The 25,720-nt window shown below is 45.1% G+C and overlaps 1 protein-coding gene across 2 annotated transcripts; it reads left to right on the top strand.

Moving 5' to 3' along the window:
• The first annotated feature begins 5,713 nt into the window (after positions 1–5,713).
• REST (RE1 silencing transcription factor) lies at positions 5,714–22,384 on the top strand. 2 transcript variants are annotated; one of them, XM_063156550.1, is made up of 4 exons: positions 5,714–5,750; positions 6,811–7,721; positions 13,826–13,909; positions 16,919–22,384. In XM_063156550.1, exons 2-4 carry the CDS (start codon positions 6,821–6,823, stop codon positions 18,613–18,615), a joined length of 2,682 nt encoding a protein of 893 aa, XP_063012620.1. In that variant the 5' UTR covers positions 5,714–5,750; positions 6,811–6,820; the 3' UTR covers positions 18,616–22,384. The 2 variants fall into 2 exon arrangements, with proteins under 2 accessions (XP_063012620.1, XP_063012621.1); XM_063156551.1 differs by having other exon boundaries at positions 5,726–5,746.
• Positions 22,385–25,720: the final 3,336 nt, after the last annotated feature.

Here is a 25,720-nt window from a genome sequence, read left to right as displayed (position 1 = left end):
GGGTTTTCTGGTTCCTTTCTTACCTTGGGGGAAGAGGTTTATTAGCTTAAGATGAGCTGCAGATACTTGAAGGAAAAGAGTGAAAAGGGAGACATTAATAATGGGAGTCCAAGGTGAAGGGCAGCTGTTAATGACAGCCTTTGTTTTGTTTGTTTTCTGGGTTTTTTTCTGGCTTCCCGTTTAGAAAAAAATGGGGACAATAGGAAAGTCATTTTCTCTGCATAGAGCACTACATTTTCCGTATTTAAAGGAAATAAGGTTTGGCCTTGCTTAAACCTGAGCTTTAGCTAGTGTTGTACTGAGTGATGTGACTGCACCAGTGAAACCTCTCTTGAAACTGTGCTGCAACCCCATAACTTACTTTGAGAACAGAAGGGCAAGGAACACCCTTGGGTGGTTTTTCAAGACAATAAGTGGGTGTCCTGCATGGTGCAGCTTTCCTAGCATGGAAAGCCACAGCACAGCCAAGTGTTGAGCGTTTGAAAAAGCACATGCAACTGCAGGGGAGTGCACAGAGAGTGTGCTTGGGAAAATGCTCATACACTTCACTGATTCTTAGGGATTATTTCAGGCTAGTGAAACGATGTTTCTGTTGACTGAACAATTACTGGAGGCAAAGTGGAAAGGTTTATATGTTTATTTAGGCAATGTTTTCAACTTTTCCCCTCAGAACAGTTGCACTGATGCAAACAGCAAAGGTTGGAGAGCTGGGCTGGAGAGAATGCTGGAAGTTTTTAAAGTCTTTTTTTAGATTTATTGCATGATTTAAAGTACCCTCCCCTTGCTACTGTAGAGTCCTGAACCCCTTTTCCAGTTCCTGGTACTGGAGGGGTACAGAGCAACAAAGGGCTCAATTAAGAAAGGGGTTAACATCCCACATTGGGTTTGGCTGATGACATTTCCAAGCCAGTGGGCATAGGAAGCCTGGAGAGAAGCAGGAGCAAGAGGACTGTGGCTTAAATGCAAAGGTGTTTAGGAAAGATAGGTGGGATTTCTGAACCTGAGGTGAATAAGACAGAGATTCCCAGCAGGATTTATTGAGAGTGAACATGCAGCACAGAGTTTGACTGAGAAGAACCCAAGGGTCTGAGAATGTGGTCAGCTGAGCCCCACTACACAACCACATGTTCCTTCTAAAGGGGGCCTTCCTCCTCCCTTGCTCTTCCTCTCACCCAGAAATTGTACATTACATCTTCTCTCCTCCCCACATAATCCCTGGTGTTGTCAATTAGCCAGTGGCAAAGCACAGAGGGCTGTTGCCTAAGAAACAGTTGCTCATCCAGGGAGATGTTGTAAAACACCAGGCACACCATTCCCTATCCTGTCATCACCCAAGACAAAAAAATGTGCATGTCCAAATCCAGTTACACCAGTGCTCCCATACGAGAAGAGCTTTTAAAAACAGTTTCATGAGTTGTTGCAGCTGGATGTCTGTTTAGGCTGTGGCACTGTAATTCCAGGCACAACATTACCCTCCCCTCCCAAACAGTTACTTGGGCAACCTTAGTTTTAGAAGCCAGGAATTGCTGCAGAGGATGAAGTGCTGTGTGCCTAGCCCTGACACCCAGCTGCACAGCTTTCAGCTGCAAACCTGAGATCACGTTTTCCACAGCACTTGGTACCTACTGCCTCTCCCTTCCAAGGACTGAAATCATGTGGTACCAACCACATAAATGGGAACTGTGCAAAGTCTGATGGCACAAAATTAACTGTTCAGAGCATCTTGAAACAAACAGGACCTGACAGGATGTGTTTTGTGCCAGGTTTGTGATTTGAGTCAGATGGCTGTGGTGGATTAGGTCTAGCAGTGGCAGCCTGAACACTGGGTTTACTGCTTGGTAAAATCCTAGCCACAGCAGTTGGAAACAGTCTTATGTTAGAACCTAAAGATGTTTTGAAAAGGCTGTGTTAAAATAGGTACAAATATTAAGGCTGATTGCTTGTAGAGAAATACCCTGTGAGTAAAAAAGGTAACTTTCAGTAAAGGTAACTATCTTTTTGAAGAGTCTTAGCCTTCTTTGCACATGATACTTTGTATTGTATGAAATGGTGACTTTGCCGAAGTCTGCCCCTTTCAGAGAAGGCACCAAAGCCATAACAAATGCAATCTATCCTGTATGCTTTTCTGAAAGAGCAAAGTGAAGTAGCTAAGTGTGGATAACCTTCTGGAAACTAAAACTGACCCCTATTAGACCCACTTCTAGGCAGGAGTGAAAACATGGCATTTGCACTGACCTTGTAAGGTAAGACTAACCAGTGCTGATCACTGACGAGGAGCTTTTTGGAGAAGTAGTTTTAGTATGTGTTGTTCTAGTGATCCTGTTCACCACACAGATGTGGAAACCTTCGTGCTGGAAGGAGGGAGGAGGTGCCACACTAGCTGTGAGTCAGAGAATTTTACTGACTCTTTAAAAAAAAGATAATTATTAGATTCCTCTCATCATGAGACCTGTGTCTACTGAAGGCTGTAGAATGAGCTTGTTCAAAAGGATTAAGGCAAGAATTTCTGAGCTGTAATTGATGCTGCATAGAGCTTGAAATTTTGGCCCATTCTGACCAAACATGACAATCTCATAAGTAGTAAACAAGGCAAACAAACCAAATGGAGACCTTTTTTTAAACCCAGACAGCAATGCTTTTTCTCCATTAGCACCAAAAGAGATTTCTCTCATAGCACAATAGTGCAAAGTGCATATATGGTGTGAGGCTCTGAATAGTGTTTGTATTGTTAAAGCAGTGCTTGTGGGATCTAATTCTGGCAGTGAGGCATTTATTATTTAATTTTTTTAGAACACTGGAACCATAAACACATTTTACAGTATTAACATAGACAGTTACGGCACATTGGCATACTTGCAGAGCACAAAAGTTGAGAAATCTGGTCAGACTGGTTTTTGAAAGGCGAAAGAGATCTCTGGTGAAATGATAAACATTAAAATACTATTCAGATAACATTAAAACTGGTGCTTTCAGCAAGCAATCTGGTCACCACGAAAAAAAAAAAAAAAAAGAAAGAGAAAAATCAGACAGCGCAAAAAACCTGCTTCCAGGCAATGAACCTAAAAGGGCACTATATGTCAAATCCAGTTGTGAAATTATACACAAAGGAAAGAACCAAAGTTCCCATAGGAACCCCAAGTCATCTGAAAAGCTTTAACAATTCTAAATGCAGTGCCTTTATTTTTATAACAGATGGATGTTAATATTGAAGTATGCTTTCTATTAGAAACACAGTTTCAGCTCCCTGCTCTCCAGCTGATGCAGGATGGAAACAATCCATATGACTGTTAATGTCAACTTTCTTGTTTTGGCAGAAGTTTATATTTATGATTGCATTTTTTGCAGACATTACAGGCTTTGATGTGGAACATTTCTTTTGTGATACATATTCACTGCAGGACTATCTACATTCAAGCTGCTCGAAAGCATCCTGACCACTAAATAGTTGATGTAGCCACTTCCGTGTGCTGCTGAGATTTCTTGGGGTGCACATGTGGGATTTTTTTGGAAAGCATTGGAGAACTAACTGCACTTGACTGCTGGCATAGCTTAGGAGTGGTGTAACTTGGGTTTTAACCTATAAACCTGATGGGCAGCCCTAGAATTAAGGGGGTTTGGGAATGGCTCAGACTTAACATAGAGCTCAAAGGAGCTTTTCACTTGGGAATGCAACTTTTGTGTTTGCCTGGCATAAGGAGAGTGTTGAGCAAAAAAAGAGCTGTCTGCAAATAAGGCAAGTTCTGCAGGAAGAGGGTTAGGCAATGGCAATGTAAAAAACTACTTACAGAAACTGAAGTTGGGTTAGATTTTTTTGGAGCCAAGAGGTCTGAGCCAGTAGCATCCATGTATTTCATAAAGGCAAAGCTTTGATGTGACTCTGTCCCCCCGTGTCTGCAAGTTCCTCTGCCAGGGTAGCTGCTCAGAGCTGCACCCTGCATTAACACCAGAGCATACAAACCATGTGTGTCCTGAGAGCAGTGAAGAGGGAGGAAAGATACACGGAGTTTGCAAGGACATGGTGCCTAGGCGAGGGACCTTGGGTTAAGGTTTTAGGGCAACGTCTCACAAATAAATCTGTAACATAATATATAAAAACATATATAAATTCATAATCAATCATACATGTATTACAGAGTTTCTCTTCTGGATGATGAAAATGACAGACAGGCAGATATGGAGGCTGGAGAAAGGAGCTTGCCCTTGGGAAACAGAAATAGCTAGGGTAGGGCCAGGTGGCAAGATTGGCCAGCACACACAGACACACACCACATCTCTGCTGTCCGGGCCAGGAAGGCCGTTCTCACAGGAACAGATCAAGGATACTTTTTAGATTCTCAGTTTCAATATCTAACAAAGTATCTTTATTCTCCTTCAACATTTCCTGATGTAAGTTTACATTCTCCAGTTGTTTTTGTACCTAGGAAAAATCCCATTTGCTTTCCCCAGTTTCAGAGACGTTTCTGCTTTGCCAGCGGGGGTGGCTGGCCCTGCCTCTGCACCCACTGCCAGGCGGTGCAGCACAGCTTGATTTGCAGATGACACAGAGAGAGGGAGTTTTGCAGCCTCCCAGGGATGTCAGCCCAACAGGTGCCCACTCCTGCTGAAAATGTTGAGATTTAGAAATCAGCTCAGCCTGAGGAATTTCAGGGCCACGGAAAATTTTCCAATAGTTGTGGTGAAGAGCTACATGAGTGCCCAAGAGAATAAAGAACCACTAAGAAATTTGGGTTCCTCATTTAGGATTGGGATTGTCACCCAAGCAGGACTGGATGCTGCTATTGAGCTCTCCGTTGCACCCAGTGAGTGCATGAGCAACTTTTGGGGGTTTTCCCTAGTTTTGGAACAATGAGGACAATCTATGGAGGTTTTGAGTCCTATGGTTGCATACGGCAGTTTATGTTTTGAGAGCAATTTGGGTAGTTTAGTGGCCTAGACCGTGGCGGAGCAGGGTGAATCACAGAATCGGTTAGGTTGGAAAAGACCTCTGGGGCCATTGAATCCAGCTTTTGACTGAACACCACCATGTCAGCTAGACCATGGCAAGAAAGGCCACCACATCCAGTCTTTCCTTAAACACCTCCAGAGACAATGACCACCTCCTGGGGCAGCCCATTCCAATGTCTAACCACGTTTACCATGACTAACATCTAACCTAAAACTCCCCTGGTGCAGCTTAAGGCTCTCCTCTCCTCACTAGTTGCCTGGAGGAAGAGATTGACCCCAATCTGGCACAACCTCCTTTCAGCTGCTTGTAGAGTGATAAGGTCACCCAGAGCCTTCTTTTCACCAGGTTAAACACCCAGTTCTCTCGGCTGCTCCTCACTAGACCAGCGCTCCAAACCCTCCACCAGCTTCGCTGCTCTTCTCTGGACTCGCCTCGTGAAGGCGATGCGGTGGGCACCGCCTCGCAGCTGGTCAGATCAGCGTTATCATCCCTGAACGGGACAAAGGAACTCACGGCAGCGGGGCCGGGCACGGACAGCTCTGCCCCTGCCTGGGCACGACCCCTCTCCTCGGCCGGGCGCCCCTTTCCCCTCGCCCTCCGCCCGCCCGGTGCCCCCGCCGCTGCCGGGTGACCCCGCTGGGCCCGGCCCCTCCTGCCGGGGGCGGGCGGGGCGGCGCCGCCGCTGCGCGCTGTGTGCTGGAATGCGGGGGCGCCTCCGCCCGCCGCCGCCGCCAGCAGCGCCTCCCGCCCGCCCCGCCCCGCCCCGCAGCAGCCGCGCGGCCGGGCGGCCCCGCGCCGCCGGTGGGTGAGTGAGTGCGGCGGGGCCCGGCGGGGCCGGGCAGGGGGGGCCGGGAGCCGGGCGAGAGGCGCTGTCCAGGGCTGATCTGCGGCCGCCGGGCGGGCGGGGGCGGCCGGGCGGGCGGGCCGCGGGGCGATCAGCACCACGGCTAAGGAGCCGCGCCGGCCGCGGGGGCGCTCGCCGGGCCGCGCCGCCGCCGGAAGGCGAAGCCGTCGCCGGCCGGGCCGGGCCGGGCCGGGCGCAGCCGCAGGCCCGGGGCCCAGGAGCAGGCCCGGGGCGCCGCTCGCTCCCCCTCCCGCGGACGGGCATCGGGTGGGCGCGGCCGCTGTGACCTTGCCGGTACCGAGGCGCTTCCTCCGCCCCGCGCCCCCGCACCGGCGCCGCTGCCCTGCCCTGCCCGCCGCGGGGGGAGGAGGAAGCCGGGCGTCCCCACCGGCCGGCGGCAGCGGGCGGGCCGGGGGCGGCGCGGGGAGGGCGCTTTGTGTGGGCAGGCAGAAAATGGCCGCATGCCTGTCAGGCAGGGAGGGAGGGAAGGAGGGAGGGTGGCGGGGGCACGGCCCGGCCCGGCTCCCCCGGCGGATGTGCGCCGGGCCGCGGGGAGGTCGCCGCAGGGCCGGGCCGCCCCCTTTTGTTGGCGGCCTTGGGCCGGCGGGGCCCTTGGGGCGGGCGGCGGCCGGACAGGGGCGCTCGGCGGAGCCCGGCCGCAGCGCTCACCGGCTGGCCCTGCACCCCCCATCCCCCGGTGTCTGGCGTGGCGGGAGCCGCGGGGCCCGGCCCGGGTCACTCACCTGAGCCGAGCCCCGCCTGGGCCCTGGGACCCCGCTGTCAGCGCCTCCCACCCGTCCTCCACACGGTGGGATCCTGCACCACTCGTAGGGAAGAGCCCAACCACCCCTTGGGCAAAGAACGAGACCCCCAGCTCTGGGTTCTGCTTCCCGCTGCCCCAGCACCTCAGCAGAGAGCTTTATTTTTTTGATGTTCCCTGGAGGGCTGCTTCGACAGTGCACAGCAGAAGAGACTTTTCCACACTCCGGTGCTTACAGGTGTTCCTTTTCTCTTCCGACAGAATTACTGCCATGGCAACTCAAGTGCTGGGACAGTCTGGTGGGAACGGCCTCTTTCCCGGCAGTTCAAATATTGGCATGGCGTTGTCCAATGACATGTATGACTTACAGGACCTTTCTAAAGCTGAGCTGGCAGCTCCTCAGCTCATTATGTTGGCAAATGTGGCCTTGACGGGAGAAGTTAGTGGCAACTGCTGTGATTACCTGGTTGGAGAAGAGCGACAAATGGCAGAACTGACAACGGTGGGGGACAGCAACTTCTCAGATAGTGATGGAGAGGGTATGGAAGATACCCAGACTGCAGAGAGTGACCGTGAGGCACCCGAAAATGTGGAATTAAGCTCCCTTGAGGTTCCTAGTGTGGAAACTCAAGGTCCAGCTGCTTGTTCCCCTTCTAAGACTCCCAGTGTGGACAAAGATGCCTCATTGGAAGCACCGGGTACTCCAGAAAGCACAGAGGACAAGTGTAAGAGCTTGAAGAGCAAACCATTTCGTTGTAAGCCTTGCCAGTATGAGGCAGAGTCTGAAGAGGAGTTTGTGCATCATATCAGGGTTCACAGTGCTAAGAAGTTCTTCGTGGAAGAAAATGCAGAAAAGCAAGCACAGGTGAAGGAGTCTGATTCCTGCACTGCAGAAGAGGTGGATTTCTCTAAGGGCCCAATCCGTTGTGATCGCTGTGGCTATAACACTAACAGATATGATCACTATCTGGCTCACTTGAAGCACCACAACAAAGCAGGGGAAAATGAGAGAGTCTACAAGTGTACCATATGCACATACACTACTGTCAGTGAATATCACTGGAAAAAACACCTAAGAAATCATTTTCCCAGGAAAGTGTATACGTGCTCAGAGTGCTCTTATTTTTCAGACAGGAAGAACAATTATATTCAACATATTCGAACTCACACAGGTAAGGTTTTAATCTTTTTTTGACTGAAGTGCAGTAAGACTACTGAGAATATGTGATAAATGAAGGAAGCAGAGTCTTTTTGCAAAGTTTGTTCTATCTGATTTGTGCTCTCTTTTCTGGTGCTACCAGGTTATAGCCTAGTGGAATTTGCTTTGAGCTCCAGACTGTAGTCCTAGAGGGCTGAAGAAATGTCAGGTGCCCAAGAGGAGATGAAGGGCATTCTGTTTAGTCATTTTAAGCCAATTTTTTGAAGAAGGCATGACAAAGTGAACCTGTGATAATTGTCAGAGTCCACAACACCGAAACCTGATGTAGTCTAAAACCAAAACAAGCAGATTGACAGAAGGTGCCTGAATCCCATAGGTAGTTTTGAAAATGGTTCCTTTAGCCTGAGCTGAAACTTGACTACAATGTAATTACAGAGAAGAGTGAGCTGATATATGCATGCAGAGGAGTTCTCCAGCATCCACGAAGTCAGAATAAGAGTTGAACAGTGAATTAATTCCTTTTAATGGTCAGAGGCTTCGTTTTTTTCTAGGCCCTGCATCACTGCAGCAGCCAGAAGTAGACGCACACTTCTGTTACCCTATAGGAAGCCTTCCAGGGGGTCTGGCCTGATTTCCTGACTTCTCCTACCCTTGGTTTGTAATTGGAAGAGACAGTGTGAGGCCCCTTTTTTCCCTGGTGTATGGCAAGTGGAAGCAGAGGACTGTAGTGTTGCTGCTGTCCCGTGAGCTGGGACCTCAGGTGCCTTAGGAAATACCTTGGTTTTCAGCAGAGAGCCTCACCACCCTCGCACACGGGGAGTTCTGACCAACCAAACTCCTTTTGAGGGGGTTATCGCAGCCATCTCACCTCTCTGGGCCATGGGGTACAGTTGCTTGGCCTCCTGATCCCTTTTGTGAAAGTGAGAGGGCAATTCAGAGCTTCCCTGCTGCTTCTTAGAAGCTTTTATTTCCACTGTGTCCGGGCTTTTCTGTGGAGAGGGCTCACTTGCTAACCATCTCCTGGCGTGCTCACCTGACTTGGTTCCCCTTTACTGTAGACTGTGCTAGCTGAGCAAAACACTGGGGAATTTCTCCTTTAAAGTCGTGTTTTGTCACAGCAGTGGCATGAATGGTTTGGAGGTTTCAGTTCAGTTGTCTGCAGCTGTCTGGAAGGGGTGGGCACTCCGGAGGCCTCGGGGCTGGGCTTGAGCTGAAGTGTGCAGGAGTTTGTGTTTGTCAGCTCGCTTTAGTGTCTGCTTTGTTGGGGCTGGTAGGGTCTGCTGGGAATTTTAGTACTTTATTCTTTCTAAGAATAGCTGCGTGCTGTTGTTCAGTGGATACCATCAATTTCAAACTCAGTCCTGTCTAAATATTTTTTTCCTAAACAAGTAAACAAAGTTTATTGTGAGAGTTATTAGGAAATTGGTGTTGTTTATCCTCCAGTTCATTTTCTTTGTGTGTTTTGGAGGAGTTAACAGGAAAGAGACCAGGTAAAAATGGCAAAATAGTAGGAGAAGACCTAAATTAATCTTGTGGGGAAGTCATGGCCACATGTGAGCCAGTGCTTTGATTCTTGTCTAGTTTACATTTACCTCAACTTTAAATTAATCTCTACTTATGTTTGTAGATGACATTAGGTCCCCCTTTCCGACTTCTGAAAGCACTTGTTGACTTTTACAGGAACTACCATGTTTGCTGAGGAAGTGCTCTGTTATCACTGCATTTGACCAATTTACCAATGAACTGTATTAAAACTTTTTAAAAAATCAAGTGTATCCAGATCCTATTTTTTTCCCCTTTGAACACAGTTGTGCAGTCAGGGTCTCTGGTTCTTTTAGTTACTGTAATTAAGCTGGAATGAGTGATTATGATTTCAGCATGTTTTAGTGTACCCTTGTAGGTGTTTCTTTGCTACTTCATAACTACATAGTTAAGTTCTTTCAGGCAGTTCTTGCTTGATTAAAAACTTCCAAATATGTTAGTAGAATGATTTAGGAATGTGCCTTGCTTCCAGTAATTTGGTTTTGTGGAAGAGAGCATTAGAGTACTAGAAGAATGAATAAGCTCCTGGCAGGTATATTTTATACACCAAGCTAAAAGTCTCTGCCAATACTAATGTATATTGCCTTAAAGAACACAAACAAAACCAGAACACACAAAAAATCCCCCCATACAACCCTCACCCAAAAAAACCCTGAGAAAACACCCACAGCTGTTTTATAGTCAAAAGTATTTGCAGACTGTTTACATAACAGTATTGAATTTAGTAAAAACTGGCTGAATGATGCTAAAATAGCTTTGGATTGTAGTTTTCATTTAAAACTAAAAAACATATTTGTTGAGAAAAATAAATGGGTTACATCCATCCATCATTTTCTTCCTACTCTATGGGTTCAGGATATTAAAGAAGAAAGTTGGAATTGTTTGTTTCTTTGGTTTCCTGATTGCTAATAGGTTAAATAAGTTTGGATACATGCTTTTCTTTCTCTCCTGTTTTTTTGTTCCTCATCAGACTTTTTTTGTGGGGGAAATGCCTCTTTGCAGTTAATTTGATTCTGCTGTGTTAGAGCCATACAATTTTCTGAAACACTGACTGTACAGAGTGGAGTTTCACAGGATACATGTGCTGCTGCTGGAGAAGGGCAGTCTCAGTTTTCTACCTATATCCTGGGACTAGTTGATTCAGCTCACTAAAATGGAGTAAAGGAATAAAAGTACTCCTTTCCTCTTCCCCAGGTTGGTTTTCTGCGGGTTAATGAACTTAGTTGCCTTACTGATGACACATGCAAATACCAGAGCATGTGGCTGGGAGCAGGGAAGGGGGCTGCATGCTAGCACCTTGCATGATTGGGAAAAATACCAATCCTTGGCATGTTTGGGGACCGCAGGAAGACAGGCAGAGGTTATCTGCCTGCCTGTTGTTGCTTTCATTCATGTTGAAAAGCAGCTGTCCCAGAGCCTGCCCTGTGCTGAGGATACCTTGCAGCTTGTGACAGTGCTTGTGGGACAGGCTGCTGACAAATGTTGGGCACCTTGGGCAGAGGGTGCCAGAAGGACCCTACAGATGGTCATAGGGTTGTCACCTGGGAAAGCTGCATCTAGAAGGGCCTGTCTGCTGCCCAGAGTGGCTGGCTGGAGGTGTTCAGGACAGTCTGCTCCTCTGCTGCTCGGCAGAAAGGACTCTTTGTGTCAGGGGCAGATCTACCTGGGCTCGTTTGTGCTCGTTAGACCTTTCATACCAAGTTTTGACTTGATTTACCTGCTGATTCTGGAGCTGTACTACGGGCAAGACAGTGCAGCATTGTTGTCTTTCTTTTTTCTTTATTTTGCTTGTTAGAAGAAATTTCTAGAAAACTTCATTGAAAATAATCTGAAGGGCTATATAACTAAGACATCTGCCTCACTCAGTCACAGTGTTCTGTGCCTAGTTTTGGACTGGTTTTGGTTTGGTTTGTGGTTGTTTGGTTTTTTTGTTCATTTGTTTGGGTTTTTTGTTTGTTTGTTTTGTTTTTTAATTTAAATTTTGGTTGTGAGAGGGGATCTTTCTTGCTTGCCACTCTGTTTGAAGTTTGATGGAAGCAGATTTGTTTCCAGCAGATGGGACTTCTAATGGCATTATAAAAAAAGGCTTTATCAAGAGGTTTTTGAGGAATACCTTTGGTGCAGGTAGCTCAGTGTGCAAGCTGCAGTTCAAGATCAGGTTTTGCTCAGGGTGAGGGCACAGAGGGGCCATGGGTTGCCAACCCTGTGCTGCTGGTGCCAGCCAGATGGATGGACGCTGAGAGACACAGCAGGAGCCATGAACTGCCAAACTTTGGGATAACAAAGCAGATGAAGACTGGGGAGGCCAGCAAGGTCGACATGGAGAAGCTCAGCAGCAGGAACAGAAGACTGGGGAGGAAGAGTGAGATTTGTGTGCAGGTAGATTGTGAGGGTATAAACGTGCAGGGGTTCCACTCTTGGGTCCTTTTTGGAGGCAACAGTTCCAGGTGTTTCTGTGTTACTGTGCCATGAGTAAGTGGCTTTATGGAATGGGACATCTGAGACTGCTGTGGGAAATCTGGGGTGAAACTGGTAAGGAAACCCTGTGTGAGTGAGGCGTGCAGAGAATCACAGGGGGCACCTGTTGGGTCACTGGAGCCACCCACCATGAGAGGGCTTCAGTCCCAGCAGTCTGGCATGGGAGTGTGACTCTTGAGAGTCTCCTGCATGGTCACACTGGGAACTTCCCTTAACAAGATGGTCTTAAACTTGTATGCCGATGTCAGTGTGCCTGTTCATTTGCATAGAGTTAAGTGCCTGCTTGAGCTTTGGCTAGATTGGGGCTTATTCTCTAAGTGTCTTCTGGAGAGGTTTTTTTAATGGCTTGTTTGCATATAGTGAAACAGCTTGTAAAATTACAATACAAATCCTTTGGGGAATAGTATTTGACAGAACAGCCTGTACAATGCATTTAATTCTCAAGTGGCAATAACACATTTTAAATTAGTTGTGGTCATTATACTTAAATCTAGTATGTTTTGTGGCTGTGCCCTATGTAAAAAAGTCCATGAAAGGAAGCCTGTTTCACATTCCTAATGTTGTAGCTAACTTTACAGATATGAAATTTCAGGTAATAGGAAGAAGATATGACTGAATATTCCAGGACCTTTGGCCACATATTTTTTAATTGTAAGGAGTAATTTAAGACCAAAACCATTTCTTTGTACCAAAAGGACTACCCCTCCCTTGAGCATGACTTAATCTTATTGTGTGTATTGCACCAATCTCCTACCTTGTTTTAATTGGAAAGGGAGGGGAGTTGTGGTTGTTAGGCTGAATTTACCTTTAAACTGCTGATCTAATCAAGAGCGATAGTCTAAATGTTTGATGGAAGGAAGAAATGTGGAATTAATCTGCATTACAAAGGCCGCTTCTACTGCTGTTTTGGCACAGGCCAGCAGTGGAGCCTCACATCACACACTGGCAGATGCAGATCTTTGCTGCTGCAGATAGAGCTGTGCCTCTGAAAGTGAACACATACCCTGTGTGCAGGGCTCTTGTGGATGTCCAGGTCTCTGTGATTTAGAGAGCACCTTGGTTGTATACCTCATATGTAGCAAATTTATCGAAATGCTGTAGTGTAATTCTGGCTATGAATTGAATAAATACTAGGACTGAGTAACTTCTTTTTCCCTTTTCAGCTTCACTTCTCTCTTCTCTTGTGGATGTCCACCCAGGACTAAAAAGTGTTTGTAGGGAAGACAGTGTGTTAGCAGTTTGGGGCAGACACCCCTGGTGCTTATCCAGACCTGCCTAACATGTTAATTATAAAACTGTCTGCCTTTGTTTGGAGCTTGTCTTCACTTGAAAAAGATTTTCAAGTATCATTGTACTGAAACAATTTTTAGCTACAATTGCAAGCTGACTGTCCTCAGTGGAGATATAATTTATGACTGTTTAGTTTCCATTAGTTCTCCAGAACCAATAACTCTTCAGGCAGGGGGTTTTGAGTCTTTTGAAATAAACGTTTATGCTGCACTTAAGCTTTTGCTAGCAGCATAATTTCACTGATCAGGACATCATGCTTTTCCATGCTGCAAACTATTTTCACTCTGCCAGTGAAACTTTGGAAGCAAAGACCTGCTCTATCTGCACTTGTGTTCTGGTAAATGCAAGTCCATGTGGAATGGATGGTCATATCCCATCTTAATCCAAATTAAATATGGAGGTTTCAGGTAAGATGTTAAGCAAAGCAAGAATGTACCTTATTTCTTGCAGAATCTTTTGTGCATCTTCAGAGTGTTGGGAGAAGATGCTGTAGGGAAGTCAGGTCTGGTGGCTTAAGGCTTCCTAAAGTTGTCTGTCCTCATAATCTTTTGGCTGAGGTTACAGTTGACCCCAGGTGGACATTAGGATGTGCCTCTGTCGTATCCTGCCCTTTTACTACCCTCATTCACAAGGCATGACATGTTGCAGTGGTCCGGCTCGGGCATTTGCTTCTCACTGTCCCTTTGCTGAGAGATAACATGCTCTCAAACACAGTGTGAGGATCTGTGCCAGCCTCCCCTGTGTGGCTTGGTAACCAAGTTTGGGAATGTGCTGTGTTTCGTAACTCCTTTGCTGTTTGTTTTGCAGGGGAGCGACCCTATCAGTGTGCGATGTGTCCCTACTCCAGCTCTCAGAAGACCCATTTAACCAGGCACATGCGCACCCACTCAGGTTGGTACGGGGGGCAGCAGTGACTGGGGAAAGGGGTGCCTCACAGTATCACAGCATCCTGCAGTCACAGGGCACCTCTGCAGCTCAACTGGGCCGCACCCTGCCTCCAGAAGGGCCACCTAAAGCAGTCTGCCCAGTTCTGTGTGAGATGCCATCTTAGCCAGTAGGGCCTGGGCTTTAGTTCCTTTTTAAATGGAGAAGGTTGTCTTGCTAAAGAATGTTAAGTGTCACGAATAAAACTGAAAATGGAAATATATATTCTTTCTTTTACTTTTCAAGATCTATTCTGATATTCATAGGGCTGCTCTAGTAGTCCTAGTAATAAATACAACGTCGTGATGATATAGGAACAAATTCTTGTACACTGTCTGCTTCATAGTTGAGTTCAAATCAGTGAAACTAGGGACATTTTGAGTAGCTGAGAATTTACTCTGTGAGGCCTAGGATTGTATCTCATCCAGGGGTTCTGAGGGAACCCTTAGCTTTTGTTCAGTATGACACAGTGGTGTAAATTAGTGTCTGCTTATGGCAAGGAGGCACAGGAGGAAAAAACAAACTCAGAGGATGTTGACAAGTGACTCAGTCTTGTGGCACTAAAAGCCAAAGTAGCAACTTTCACTAGCCTTTATTTCCCATTACTAGTTGTGAGCTGAGGTGTTGCAAACATTTGCTCTCATGCTCTTGCAAATCTCTTTTTGAATGAATTAACAGCATTTTTTGAGAGTTGTGACACCACAGACACAAGCATAGTCATCCTTTATGACTCTCATTAGGGAGTTCATATAGGCCTGTGCCTGTGCTTTTGATTTGTTTTTGTAAAATTGAATTGACCAGCCCTAGGTGAATTCTTAATGCTGACAAACAGGAGTTGAAGTCTCCTGAACAAAAATTGTCTCAATTTCAATTGATGAGGCTTTTAATTGAAACCAAGAGACAGGCAGTTGTAACTGTAGTAGAGAGGGGCTTGGGTCCATTAAAAATAGCCACCTTTAAAATGACATGTCAGTATTTTGGTGTGAGAATTTTGTGAATGTAGTATTCTGCTTTCAGAAACAAAAAAAAAAAAAATTTGGTTGAGCCTCTGGTTTGCAAATGAACCACCAAATTTGCAAATGGTTTGGTCAATACCAAACCTGGAAACCATTTCATGAACATGTTGCTCTGCCCTTGTTCTGTGCAAGGATGTCTCAACTCCACAGGAGGTAAGGAGTGGGATCTGCTTGTGGCCCCTGCCTCAAAAGTCTCTGAGGGAAGGCATGACTTTTGCTATCAGGGATCTTGTCTTAATAGCTCTCCTAAACTCTATTGTATGTTTCGTTGCATTGCCCAGGCAGCTGCACCTTTTCTATAGCAATTTCTGGACTCCTGCAGTTGACAGGCTGGCTGTTTAAGGCCCATGGGTGCTGTAGCTTTCTTTCCATGTTAGACAGCAAATGGCAGTGGTCTAGAGCCTAATTCACAGCTGGTTTTAGCCATCTTGGTACATATCCTTTTCACTTGCACAGTAAAGCCCCAGGGTTTAGTCGAGGCCATGGACACAAGCTCTTCACATGCTATCTTTGAGTTACCCAGTTGCACTCTGTGCACTTAGAACAGCTTGTTCATGTGTATGTAAGAGAGGCTGTACTTGTCCTCCCACAGTGCAGCACAGAACTGTTCTTTGAAGTGTTGGTGATAAAGGCTCTGTACTTGGAGGAAGGATGAGCAATAAACACATCAAGCTTAAACTTGTAGAAAATGTCACCAGGAAGTGGGATGAAAAAAGAAGGAAGTAAAGTGGTGAGGGAGGGAATCAAAGTAGCTCTTCTTTAAATAATAAATAGATGCTGCAGACAGACATGAGACAATCTGGACGCTTAAACAATTGTCCCCCTGGTTTCTGCAGGGAGGCAGCACAGCCTTTTCTAGAGTTTGTGAGGGTGTTGCAGATCTTGTGGTTAACACACAAACAGGCACCACATCTTCAGTGCAGGCTGGCTGGTCTCCTGAGTCATGCCACAGAGCATGCTTGAGTATGGGCAGTGGCTTGCAGGGGTGGGAGAAGCCACCTATTGTATCATGAGCACAAGGGACTGGAGTGGATTTTCAGCATACTGAAGAAGTAGCATGCATTAGTGCTGCAGATCAGTTTTGAGATGCTGGTTCAGAGCTCAGGAGCATCCCAAATTCCTCAGCTAAATTTGCACATACACAGATGCTCCCAAAGTATTTCTGGACTTGGGTTGTTGCACTAGAAGTGTTCTTCCTATTTGCTTTGATGTGTAAGGGGAAAGCTACTTCTGCTGCAGTGGCATGCATTAAGCAGAACATTTCAGGAACACTTCTATAGGAGTCATTACACTGATATGAATGCAGATTTTAATAGTAACGTGATGGCTGTGGACTGCATTTGGTTGCCTTGCCGAGAGTAGCCTGCAGCCAGAGCACTATGTGTTTGAGGCACTAAAACAGCGAACAGAATTTTTTCAGAGGTAAAGATCATCTGGACACCCCTTTCATGTTCTTAGGTTTTGCTAGCTTCTTTTCCCTCATTTCCTTTTCAATGCAAACATGAAGTATGCTAAATCTGTATAAAGTTGGACTTTTTTGAAACGTTTGTGTGAAACCGCTATTCATCAAATGTTGCATTTCCATTTTTCTACAATGCATTCAATGGACCAGTTGGGTATGGATTCCATTTGCTAATATTACTGTAGAGAGATCTCTGCCGGTATGTATGCCTAGCCAGAACCTGTGACGTTGTTACTGCTTGTTTGGTTTTGGATCCCCTTCCTCCCAGCCCTCACTCCTTCTCTCTTTTTTTTTGTATTTTGTTCTTAGTGTCTTGTGAATGTGTTTGTGACTCGTGGATTTCTTATGTTGACTTTGCTTAATTTTAAAGGCGCATGGATATTTTTTTTTTATCCTTTAAAGTTTCATATTTCTATATCTGTATTAGTGGGAAGTAAGTGTCCCACAACCACCATGCTTAATAATCACCATCATTCCTTTCCATCCTTCCTTCCTTAGGTGAGAAGCCATTCAAATGTGACCAGTGCAGCTACGTGGCCTCAAACCAGCACGAGGTGACTCGTCACGCGCGGCAGGTGCACAACGGGCCGAAGCCTCTGATCTGCCCGCACTGTAACTACAAAACCGCTGACCGCAGCAACTTCAAAAAGCACGTGGAGCTCCACATCAACCCGCGCCAGTTCCTCTGCCCTGTCTGTGACTATGCAGCGTCTAAAAAATGCAACCTGCAGTATCACATCAAGTCCAGGCATCCCGATTGTTCTGACATCACCATGGATGTCTCGAAGGTGAAGCTACGGACTAAAAAGAGCGAAGCTGACTTTTCTGAGAGCAGTAATGACAAAGTGGAGAAGGAACCGACAAAAGGGGATTCAGCTGCAAAGAAAACAGAGAAAATTGTGAAGGTGGAGAAAAAAGATAATTTGGCAAAGGAAAAGAAGTCAGTGAGCAATGTTTCTGCAGGCCAGGTGACAACCAGAAGTCGGAAATCGGCTTCAGAAAACAAGGAGGTGGATATTAAAACTGAGAAAAGTACTGAGAAAACTTGTAAAACAAAAAAGGTCAAAAGAAAGGCAGAGACTGAGGCTACTTCCTCAAAACAAGAGCCTGCAAATGATACCTCAGTAGTAACAAAAAAGAAAAAGAAAGTGGAAGCTAAACCCAGAGACTGCCAGGAAGCTCAAAAAAGTGATGTTGCACCAGAGGAAGAGCCTAAAAAGCAAAATTCTTGCCTCAAGAAAAACAGAAAAAAGAAAGCTCTGAAAATTAAGCACAATAAAAAAAGCAGTAAACCCGATCAGGAGAAGATTGAAGAAGAGGAGATGCCAGATGAGTATCCTGTCACAAAGGAAGATGGAGGCATGAAGCTGGACACTGAGGGCGGTGACCAAAAGGATCAGGATCCCACTGACACAGTGGCATTAAACAACAACAGCGGTCAAGCTCTCAGCGGGGAGAGCACTGATCCCAAAGGAAACTGCATCCAGGGTCCAGGGCAGCTTTGTCTGCCAGCTCAGGATGCAAACACAGAAGGTGAGGTAGAGGACCAAGAAATGCCTGCGGCAGTAGGAGTGAGTGAAGACACTGGTGGTGCAAAAGAGGAGGAGAGAGAGGTGGACAAAGGGGAAGACGCTTGCTCTGAGGAATCTTCCCATGCAGTGTCTTCTGAAAAAAGCGTGGATGTAGTCATGGATGTGGTACCAGATCTGGCACCTGAGAAGGAGCCAGAGGAAACTGTGGCAGAAACTGAGACTAACTCCAGCCCGATGGACCTGACCAAGACATGCCTGCCAGCGACAGAGTCCACAGGAGATGCTGTGCCAGCGCCTGTGCCTGCAGCAGGGTGTACACAAAGCCCTAAAGTGGCTCTGTCCTTACCTCGGGATAGCACAGCCGTGAATGAATCTCAGGAAATGGAGGAGGATGAGGGCATCCACAGCCACGAAGGCAGTGACATCAGTGACAACATATCAGAAGGGAGCGACGACTCGGGGTTAAACGGTGCTCGCTCTGTGCAAGAGGAAACGAGTCCAAAGATGTCACAAGGAGCTCCAGACCCCACTGTGGCCAGGGAGAACTATGTGTGCATTTTTTGTGACCGCTCATTTAAAAAGGAGGGTGAATACAGCAAGCACCTCAACAGGCACTTAGTTAATGTGTATTATCTTGAGAAGGCAGCAAAAGGGCAGGAGTAGAAATAGCTGTGGTTTGGGGAATCTTCTTTTGTAAGATCTTACACAGCTTATGTAAAAATACTGTAGATTTTTTTTTAAGCACGGTTTGCTTTAGTGTCTGCATTGGTTTCTTTTGGGTTTAGTTTTTTTTTTTTTTAAGTTGAAAATATTTTTGACAACTTTATGTGTCATGGTGAACTCATTAATTATTGGATCTCTTAATCAGAGAAAGCAGGTAGGGTGTATGAGGTTGTGTCCTATAAAGTCACTGTAAGCTTCTAGTCTATTAGCTTATGCAGCTCTTTTATAAACTGAGTTTTAGGAACAAGACTGGAGCTAGCAATATACAAGTTGGATGTTTATAGAGCCACTGGCATAAGTTGCTTTTTGTTCTAGCAGCCAACTCTCTTTCTCTCCCTTTTTCCCTTTCCCTTTTTTTATTTTAGTTCTTTTCAATGTATCTTGATGTTCAAAGTGTTAAACTACTTGATGGTTTTTCTACCAGGAAGATAGCTTCTATTACATAAAGAGCACTTTGTAAAAGAAATCAAAGTTGGCTAGTGATGAACATAACTGTTTAAGCTAATTACAATTATGAACGTACATTTCAGGTCCCCTAAGTGTGAATGATGAGCCAAAATTTGAGAGCAGTCCTTCCAACTTTTGATTGGAGAACCTCTGTCTTGATTAATATCCTAATCACTGATCTGTAATTGGCTTTGTTGTGGGGGAGCAAGTTTGTTATTTTTAATTCCTGCTTTTTGTTTTTTGATTGTGCTTTAAGGGCTTAAAATGTTGCACTTGTTTTTGATTTTTACCTATGCAGTTTAATCTTCTAGGAATAGTGCTTGTGCAGTATATGTACACTTTATATATGCATGTTTGGTTTTGTATGTGTAAGTTTTTTTTATCTGGAAACATTCAGACTTGTTGCTTACAGTGGGACAGTTTTCTGTGGCAGTTTTCTGTGATGCTCCTTACTGCAGATTTTTCTTGTTTTCCTGGGGTGTGATTAACTGTGTGTGAAGTTGCTAAAATTATGAACTGCTTGGCTATGTATTTTTTACTGTGTTTAGAATTGTAGAGTTCTTGAGCAAAACAATACCAATGCAGTTCCAGAACACTTTTACAGGATTTATTCTGTCATGGAAATGCCACTTCTGATACTTTGAATACACATGCAGAGTAATAAATTGTGATTTATAATTTGGGATCACCAGACAGGAAAATAATCTCTCTCAGTGGAAACAGTCTGCAGATTCTGCAAGTCTGGAATTTTTTTTTACCCTTCCATTTTCTTTTTTGTGGTGGACAGCAGTCAAATTTCATGAGCTTTAAAAAAATAAAATAGTAGCAGTGATATAATCTAACATCTCATACACAAAAAAACCCAGCAAACAAATAAAGATGAAACAACTGGTAAGCAACAAACCTGGCATTTAAAATCTGTAGGAATTTCTGCTCCATATTAATTCAAATTGCATTTAATAAAACCATCCTTCTTCCATGCAGAGAGAAACATGCAAGTTACCAGATTGTCATCTCAGGTCTGCATGTCATACAAGGAGTTTTTAATTCTAAACAGATTTAATTTCCAGCACACACAAATGCAAGAGAGATTGCTTATCTGACTGCTTGTGGCCAACCAGCAGCAAAATGTAAACAAAACCCAAACCAGCAGGGAAGAAGCAAAACCCTCCAGGTCCCATCTGTGCCCTCTTCTGACTGTCACTAGCTGCTTTTCCAGTGGGAGCAGTTGGGGACAGCTCCAAAGAAGCAAATTTGGAGTCAGGGGTTACTTGGGGAGTGGAGTTGAAGAGCTCAGACAGCATTTGTCAGAGCACTTTGTTGCAAGTAACTCTCTCTGTGTAAGCTCTGGAATAAACCCCATTCTTCATGGTGTTGTCCCCGCAGCATCTTCCCCTCCAAACAAACCCACTGCTGTGAATGAATTGAGAGCAACAATGCTACATTGCTTCTGCTTTTGGGAGAGATTTGGTAATAGGAGGCCAAAGATTTGAGAGGGAAGGCATCCCTCATGGCAGACATAAGTTGTATAATGTATAGTGAGTTTCTGTTTGCATAGATAGTGTTCAATCCTTACCTTGGCTGTGACAATCATTGTCAACTCAAGATCAAGTTGCAACTGTATTTATGTTAAACATTAAGAAAACAAACCTAGTTGAATTGTTTTCCTAAACTACCAGTTGTAATAGTTTTAGATGTATTTTTTTTCTTCATAATAGTGTTTCTTTATGTATAAATGTTGCCACCATTTGTGAGTGATGTGAGCAGATGCTGGGCATTCCAGTGCTGTGTAGAGATTTAAAGCTCCCTTCCTATCCTTGTGAAGAGCCTTTGCCATTTTGTGAGAGACTTCAAGGACTTTAGCTATGTTCAAGTAAACTCATGGACTGGCCTGATTATTTTTTCCTGTTATTTTTTAATGGAAACGATGCTGTTAACTGACTTTAAAGTTCTCTCTGTGAGACAAAAGCAAAGGTGATTCTCTGAAATACTGTGCTGCACATTTCTGTGAAGTGGTCAAGGTTTCAATGCTTGATCTGACAAGAACTCTTCAAAGACAACAGCTGGCTCCTCTTTGGTGGAGTTTCCTACCTTCCTACAAGACGAGAAACTGAAAATAAATTATTAACGTATTAAGAAGAAGAAAAGTTGATTTTTTCTATCTGAGACCCATCAAGAACATCCTGAACTAGCTAATCTTGGTGCAGAACTGTGTTGGAATTCTCTGCAGGGTTTGGGATTATGTTACAGTAAAAAGGCAAGGATGTAATGCATTATGTTTATCTCAAATGTTAGACACTGCTAATATGAGTATTTGAGGGGAGTGTGGGTCATGTAGCCCACCATATATGGTGGTCTTACATTGCTGTCTCCCTTTAAACAACGCCTTTTTTTTTTTTTTTTTGGTCTTTTTCAATATTGTTAAATTATTTTGTGTTGGTTTTGCCAATGCTAGCATGTTTGTGTTTTTTGGCAATAATATCTGTATTTGTGTTCAGCCTCCAATACGTGGTTGGAAGGATTAGCATGCTGATATACCCCTACACTGCCAGCCCTTGGTTGAGTCATGTGTTTTGGGCTTTTTCTGTATGAATCTATACACTCAACTAACTGCCCCGAAAAATGGTCCAGAAATGGCTAGCTAGGCACCTAAAATCCATGGTTTGCAATTGATGTTTCTGGATTTTGATAATCTAGGCTGGAACTTCAGTCATTTAAAGAAAAATGTTTAACAGCTGACAGGCCAGTTAAGATACAGTAAAGTAATTGATTTCAACTGATTTAATGTAGCTGAAAGGTATTAAATCAAATTCAAGAATTTTCTTGAATGTCAGTTGTGTGGCGTGGATATGATATTAACAGAATCCAAATAGCTAAATAAATTGTTTTATGTGTACATATATTTCCCCCCCTCTAAAATTACACTAGCTAACAAACTTTTGTAAGCTGGCATGGAAACATGTTTATGATGTTTAGTTGCACCATGTTTGATGCTTTTACAGTGCAATACTTGTATTCTCTGAATTAAACCAAAGGTAATTTTTTTCATGCTCTCTACTGTAGTGCATGACACTCTTTTCTGCGTTTGTAATAGATGTAAAACGAGCCAGATCATACTTCCTGTTTTTACCTAAATCATGTATAAGAAGTCTTTTGTTCAAAATGTAGTATAAAGTTAAACTAAATTGCATTATATTAACCTTTACAAGTGTATTTTCCTAAGCATAGTTATGATTAAATAAACTTTATTAAAGTACCTTCATCTTCTATCTTCCACTTATTAATGGCTGTGGAAGCCATTTTTAATTAGAGGCAGGAGCATTGCCAGTGTCATTGACAGAGCTCCTCAAGACCTCAAGCCAGGTGAGCCTGGGGGAGTCAGTACAGAGATGCCAGACTTGACTGCAGACAGGGACAGTGGCTCCAGAAATATGTTCTTTTTCCTTTTCAGCATATTGTTTTAATTTCTCTGCCTGCTTTAGTAAGGTCAGGGCACAAGGTGGGGGCTGCACACAAATGGACAAGGTTCAAATGCAATGCTGAACCTGTTTGTGATTTGGAAGGATGGGCCCTATGGGCATGAAGGGCAATATTCTCTGCTACCAGAGAAGAAGTGCAGCTAGATGGAAGCTGTGGAATTTAAATTTGAGTTTCAGAGGTAATGCAGGTGACAGTGGAAGTGTGGGTTTGTGAGCCATGCAGTTGCTACCTAAGCAGCAAAGAGCAGGGTGCAGTGCTGCCACAGGACACGGCCTTGGGGGCTGCAGTGTGGTGGGGCTGGCAGTGCCCAGACAGGGGGAGGGCTTGGCTTGCTGCTCCTCCAGGCTGCCTGTGGGCAGTTCATGGTATGGGCAGGAACAGGAGTGGTGCCTGGGCCTGCCCTCAGGCTGCAAGGGGCATGTAAGAGTGGGGCACAGGGATGGCAGGGGCTGGGTACCTGAGTGCCTCTTTGCCTGTGCTGAGTTAATGATTTCAAACTGGATCAACAGAGGAGGCCCTGCCCTTTGTACCACCAGCTAGTGCTGCCCCCCACCCTCAGGAAGGTGTTCCTGGGACAAGCTGCCTTATCTGGAGAACCCAAGTGGGTTGGCAACCTGAGAAACCATTTTCCCTAACACCTGCAGTCAGGTCATCCTTATCTTTGACTAGCTCCTTGCAGCCTGGCAGAAAACCTGCTATTTTTTTTCCCAGTAGAAAACCAGGATAAAAGCCACTAGGCTGAAAACATGCTAAGAACCTGCTTTGTGCCAAGTTGTTTTTTAACAGAACCAGGTAGCCAAGCACAAGTGCATGGCTCGGCAGTACCTGGCCCCAAAATGTGACTTGGCTTGTGTGAGGGATGGCTTCGCTTCCTCATGGCCTGTATGGGGAGAGAGCAAACTCATCTCTTAATTCAGCTGCCTTATTCAGGCTTTGCTAATGCTCTGAAGGAGCTGAAATGCTAAGTTCCTGATTTTGGTTTGGTGGTTGTCTTTTGTTTGTTTTTAAAGCTTAGCCATGCCGACATAAATTGCTTTACCACAGTTCTTGTATACAAGTGTATATATGTATAATACAAGCTACATGTAGGAAAGGTAGATCTAAAAGGAGAGATCCTTCCCTTGCCCAGGTTGTATTGTTAACCTTAGGAAACTGAGCTCTCTGCATGTGCCCCTTGGCTGGGAGCACCAGACCTGCAGCAGTGCACCCTGCCTCAGGCCAGGCAGCTGAAGCTGTCCCTTGCCCCAGGGCTGAGCAAAGGAGCCCTCCTGGTCTCAGCCCTGTAGAGGTCAGAGTGCTCAAGCTGCTGTCATGGGCAGCACAGGCTGAGCTGCAGCTGAGGGACAGGTCAGGTTTATTGCTGGGTTCATTTCCATCAAAAACAGCCAAAGCAGAGTTATGGCAAAACGTTGGAAGGGTAGTGATGGTCCCTTGGTGGGGATACAGGGACAGGGATGGTGACAGTGCCCTGAGTCGTTGCAGAGTGCAGCTGTCAGCTCATATATGGATGTCACACAGCAACTTAACTCTTCAGGTGAGACCTCTTTGGATAATTTTAATAAAAATTGGACTGTGAGTAGGTGCTTAGTCTCTGGGATCTCAACCTCAGCTTTAGCACAGTAGCAGGAAAAATGGAGAGTACCTCACTTCTGCTCTCATCCCTTCCCATCTTCTCTGCCCTCAAATTAAAAAGAAAAAAATTAAAATCCCCATGAAGTCACCAATAGCCTTTAAGTTCATTTTTAGGTGAATAGCTTTCCTGCTCCCCATGGCAGAACTAGAGACATGTTTGTGGTGGTTTTTTTACACAAATCTGCTCTTCCTCTGTTTTAATTCTAGCATCCTGAATTCTTTGTCACAGAATTTTCATTCAAAGGTTTCTATGCCTTTTTTCAAGCATTAGCCAGCAAACCCTGGAAATGCTCTGACAATTCAGACAAGAATTGCCCCTATTTTACACAACAGTCTGTGGAGACAGGCAGTGTAATTGAAGTTAAACTAAGAGCTTAGTAACTTACAGAACAGATCCTGAGTGACTCCTATTTGCCACTTCTGATTAAAAAAAACAACCACCAAACCCTGTCTTTTCTTAGCAGTGCTGTTCCCTACAAAGTGTGTGCATTCCTGGGCTGCTCCTCCCAGCACCACTCTGGGGGCTGGGGGTCTCCTGTCGGTCCCTTAGCCCCAGGAAAGGTTTCTTGCCTCAGCATGAACTTGCAGGGTCTGTTTCCTTCCCTGGCAAGGGCTGAACTCCAGTGACATGCTCCTGGGCTGGCTGGAGCTAAGCAAACCTCCATCTAGGGGTTGTACCTTGCTCTGCACTCCATGGGTGTGACCCAGCTCCTGCCTGGGCGCTGAGGGCACGAGTTGACCTCATTTGGAAACAGATACCTCTCTCTGCAGCCAGCTCTCTTCAGGAAAAGTCCCCTGTTTTATCCTTGGGTCTCTGCAACCTGATGATCTTCTGCGTTTTCTATGGTCTTTAGTGTGTCTCTCACTGCTATTACTGCAGCGATGTGGCACTAAAGAGATCACCAAAACTCAGATCACTGCTTAATTAGAAGGAGCACAGAGGAAAGGAAATGTTTCCTTTTCAAAGTAATCTGGTTTTCACCTCCAATATCTGCCAGTGGATGAAAACAATGGGACAAAAATTTCTGGTCAGTCTCAACACTTGGTTTCAACTTTGAGCCTGTCATGCAGTGGCAGTTCTGCAGTATCTTATAAAGAAAAAAGATTTTTAAACTACCACTGTCTTTCAATTCCTCTAGAATTTTTTTGCCTGATTTTGATATTATAGACCCTAAAATGGTCTTTGGATACCTTGATTAATTTTCCTCTAAAGGAAAAGAATATAACAGACTGAAAAAAGGGGACAAAGTCACAAAACCATCTCCTCCTGACAATGGGCAGCAAGAAAGAAAAGATGTGCCCAGCTTTGTGGGTGATACCAGTCCTCTGAGGGCTGAGCACTGCACTGTTTCCCTTCTGGTTTGTGCCAGTATGGAAGCAGAAGAGCAGGCAGGAAAGGCAAGGGACCACTTCAGCAGGGAGGAGAGGAAGCCTGGTGTCACCATGATATTTTCTGAAAAGTCCTTTTTGCCCAGGAGTTTCTCCT

The sequence above is a fragment of the Melospiza melodia genome, chromosome 5 (assembly GCF_035770615.1).
Source record: "Melospiza melodia melodia isolate bMelMel2 chromosome 5, bMelMel2.pri, whole genome shotgun sequence".
In the NCBI taxonomy this organism is placed as follows: Eukaryota; Metazoa; Chordata; class Aves; order Passeriformes; family Passerellidae; genus Melospiza; species Melospiza melodia.
Note: the sequence above shows the minus strand (reverse complement) of the source record. Positions and strands in the feature narration are given on the sequence as shown.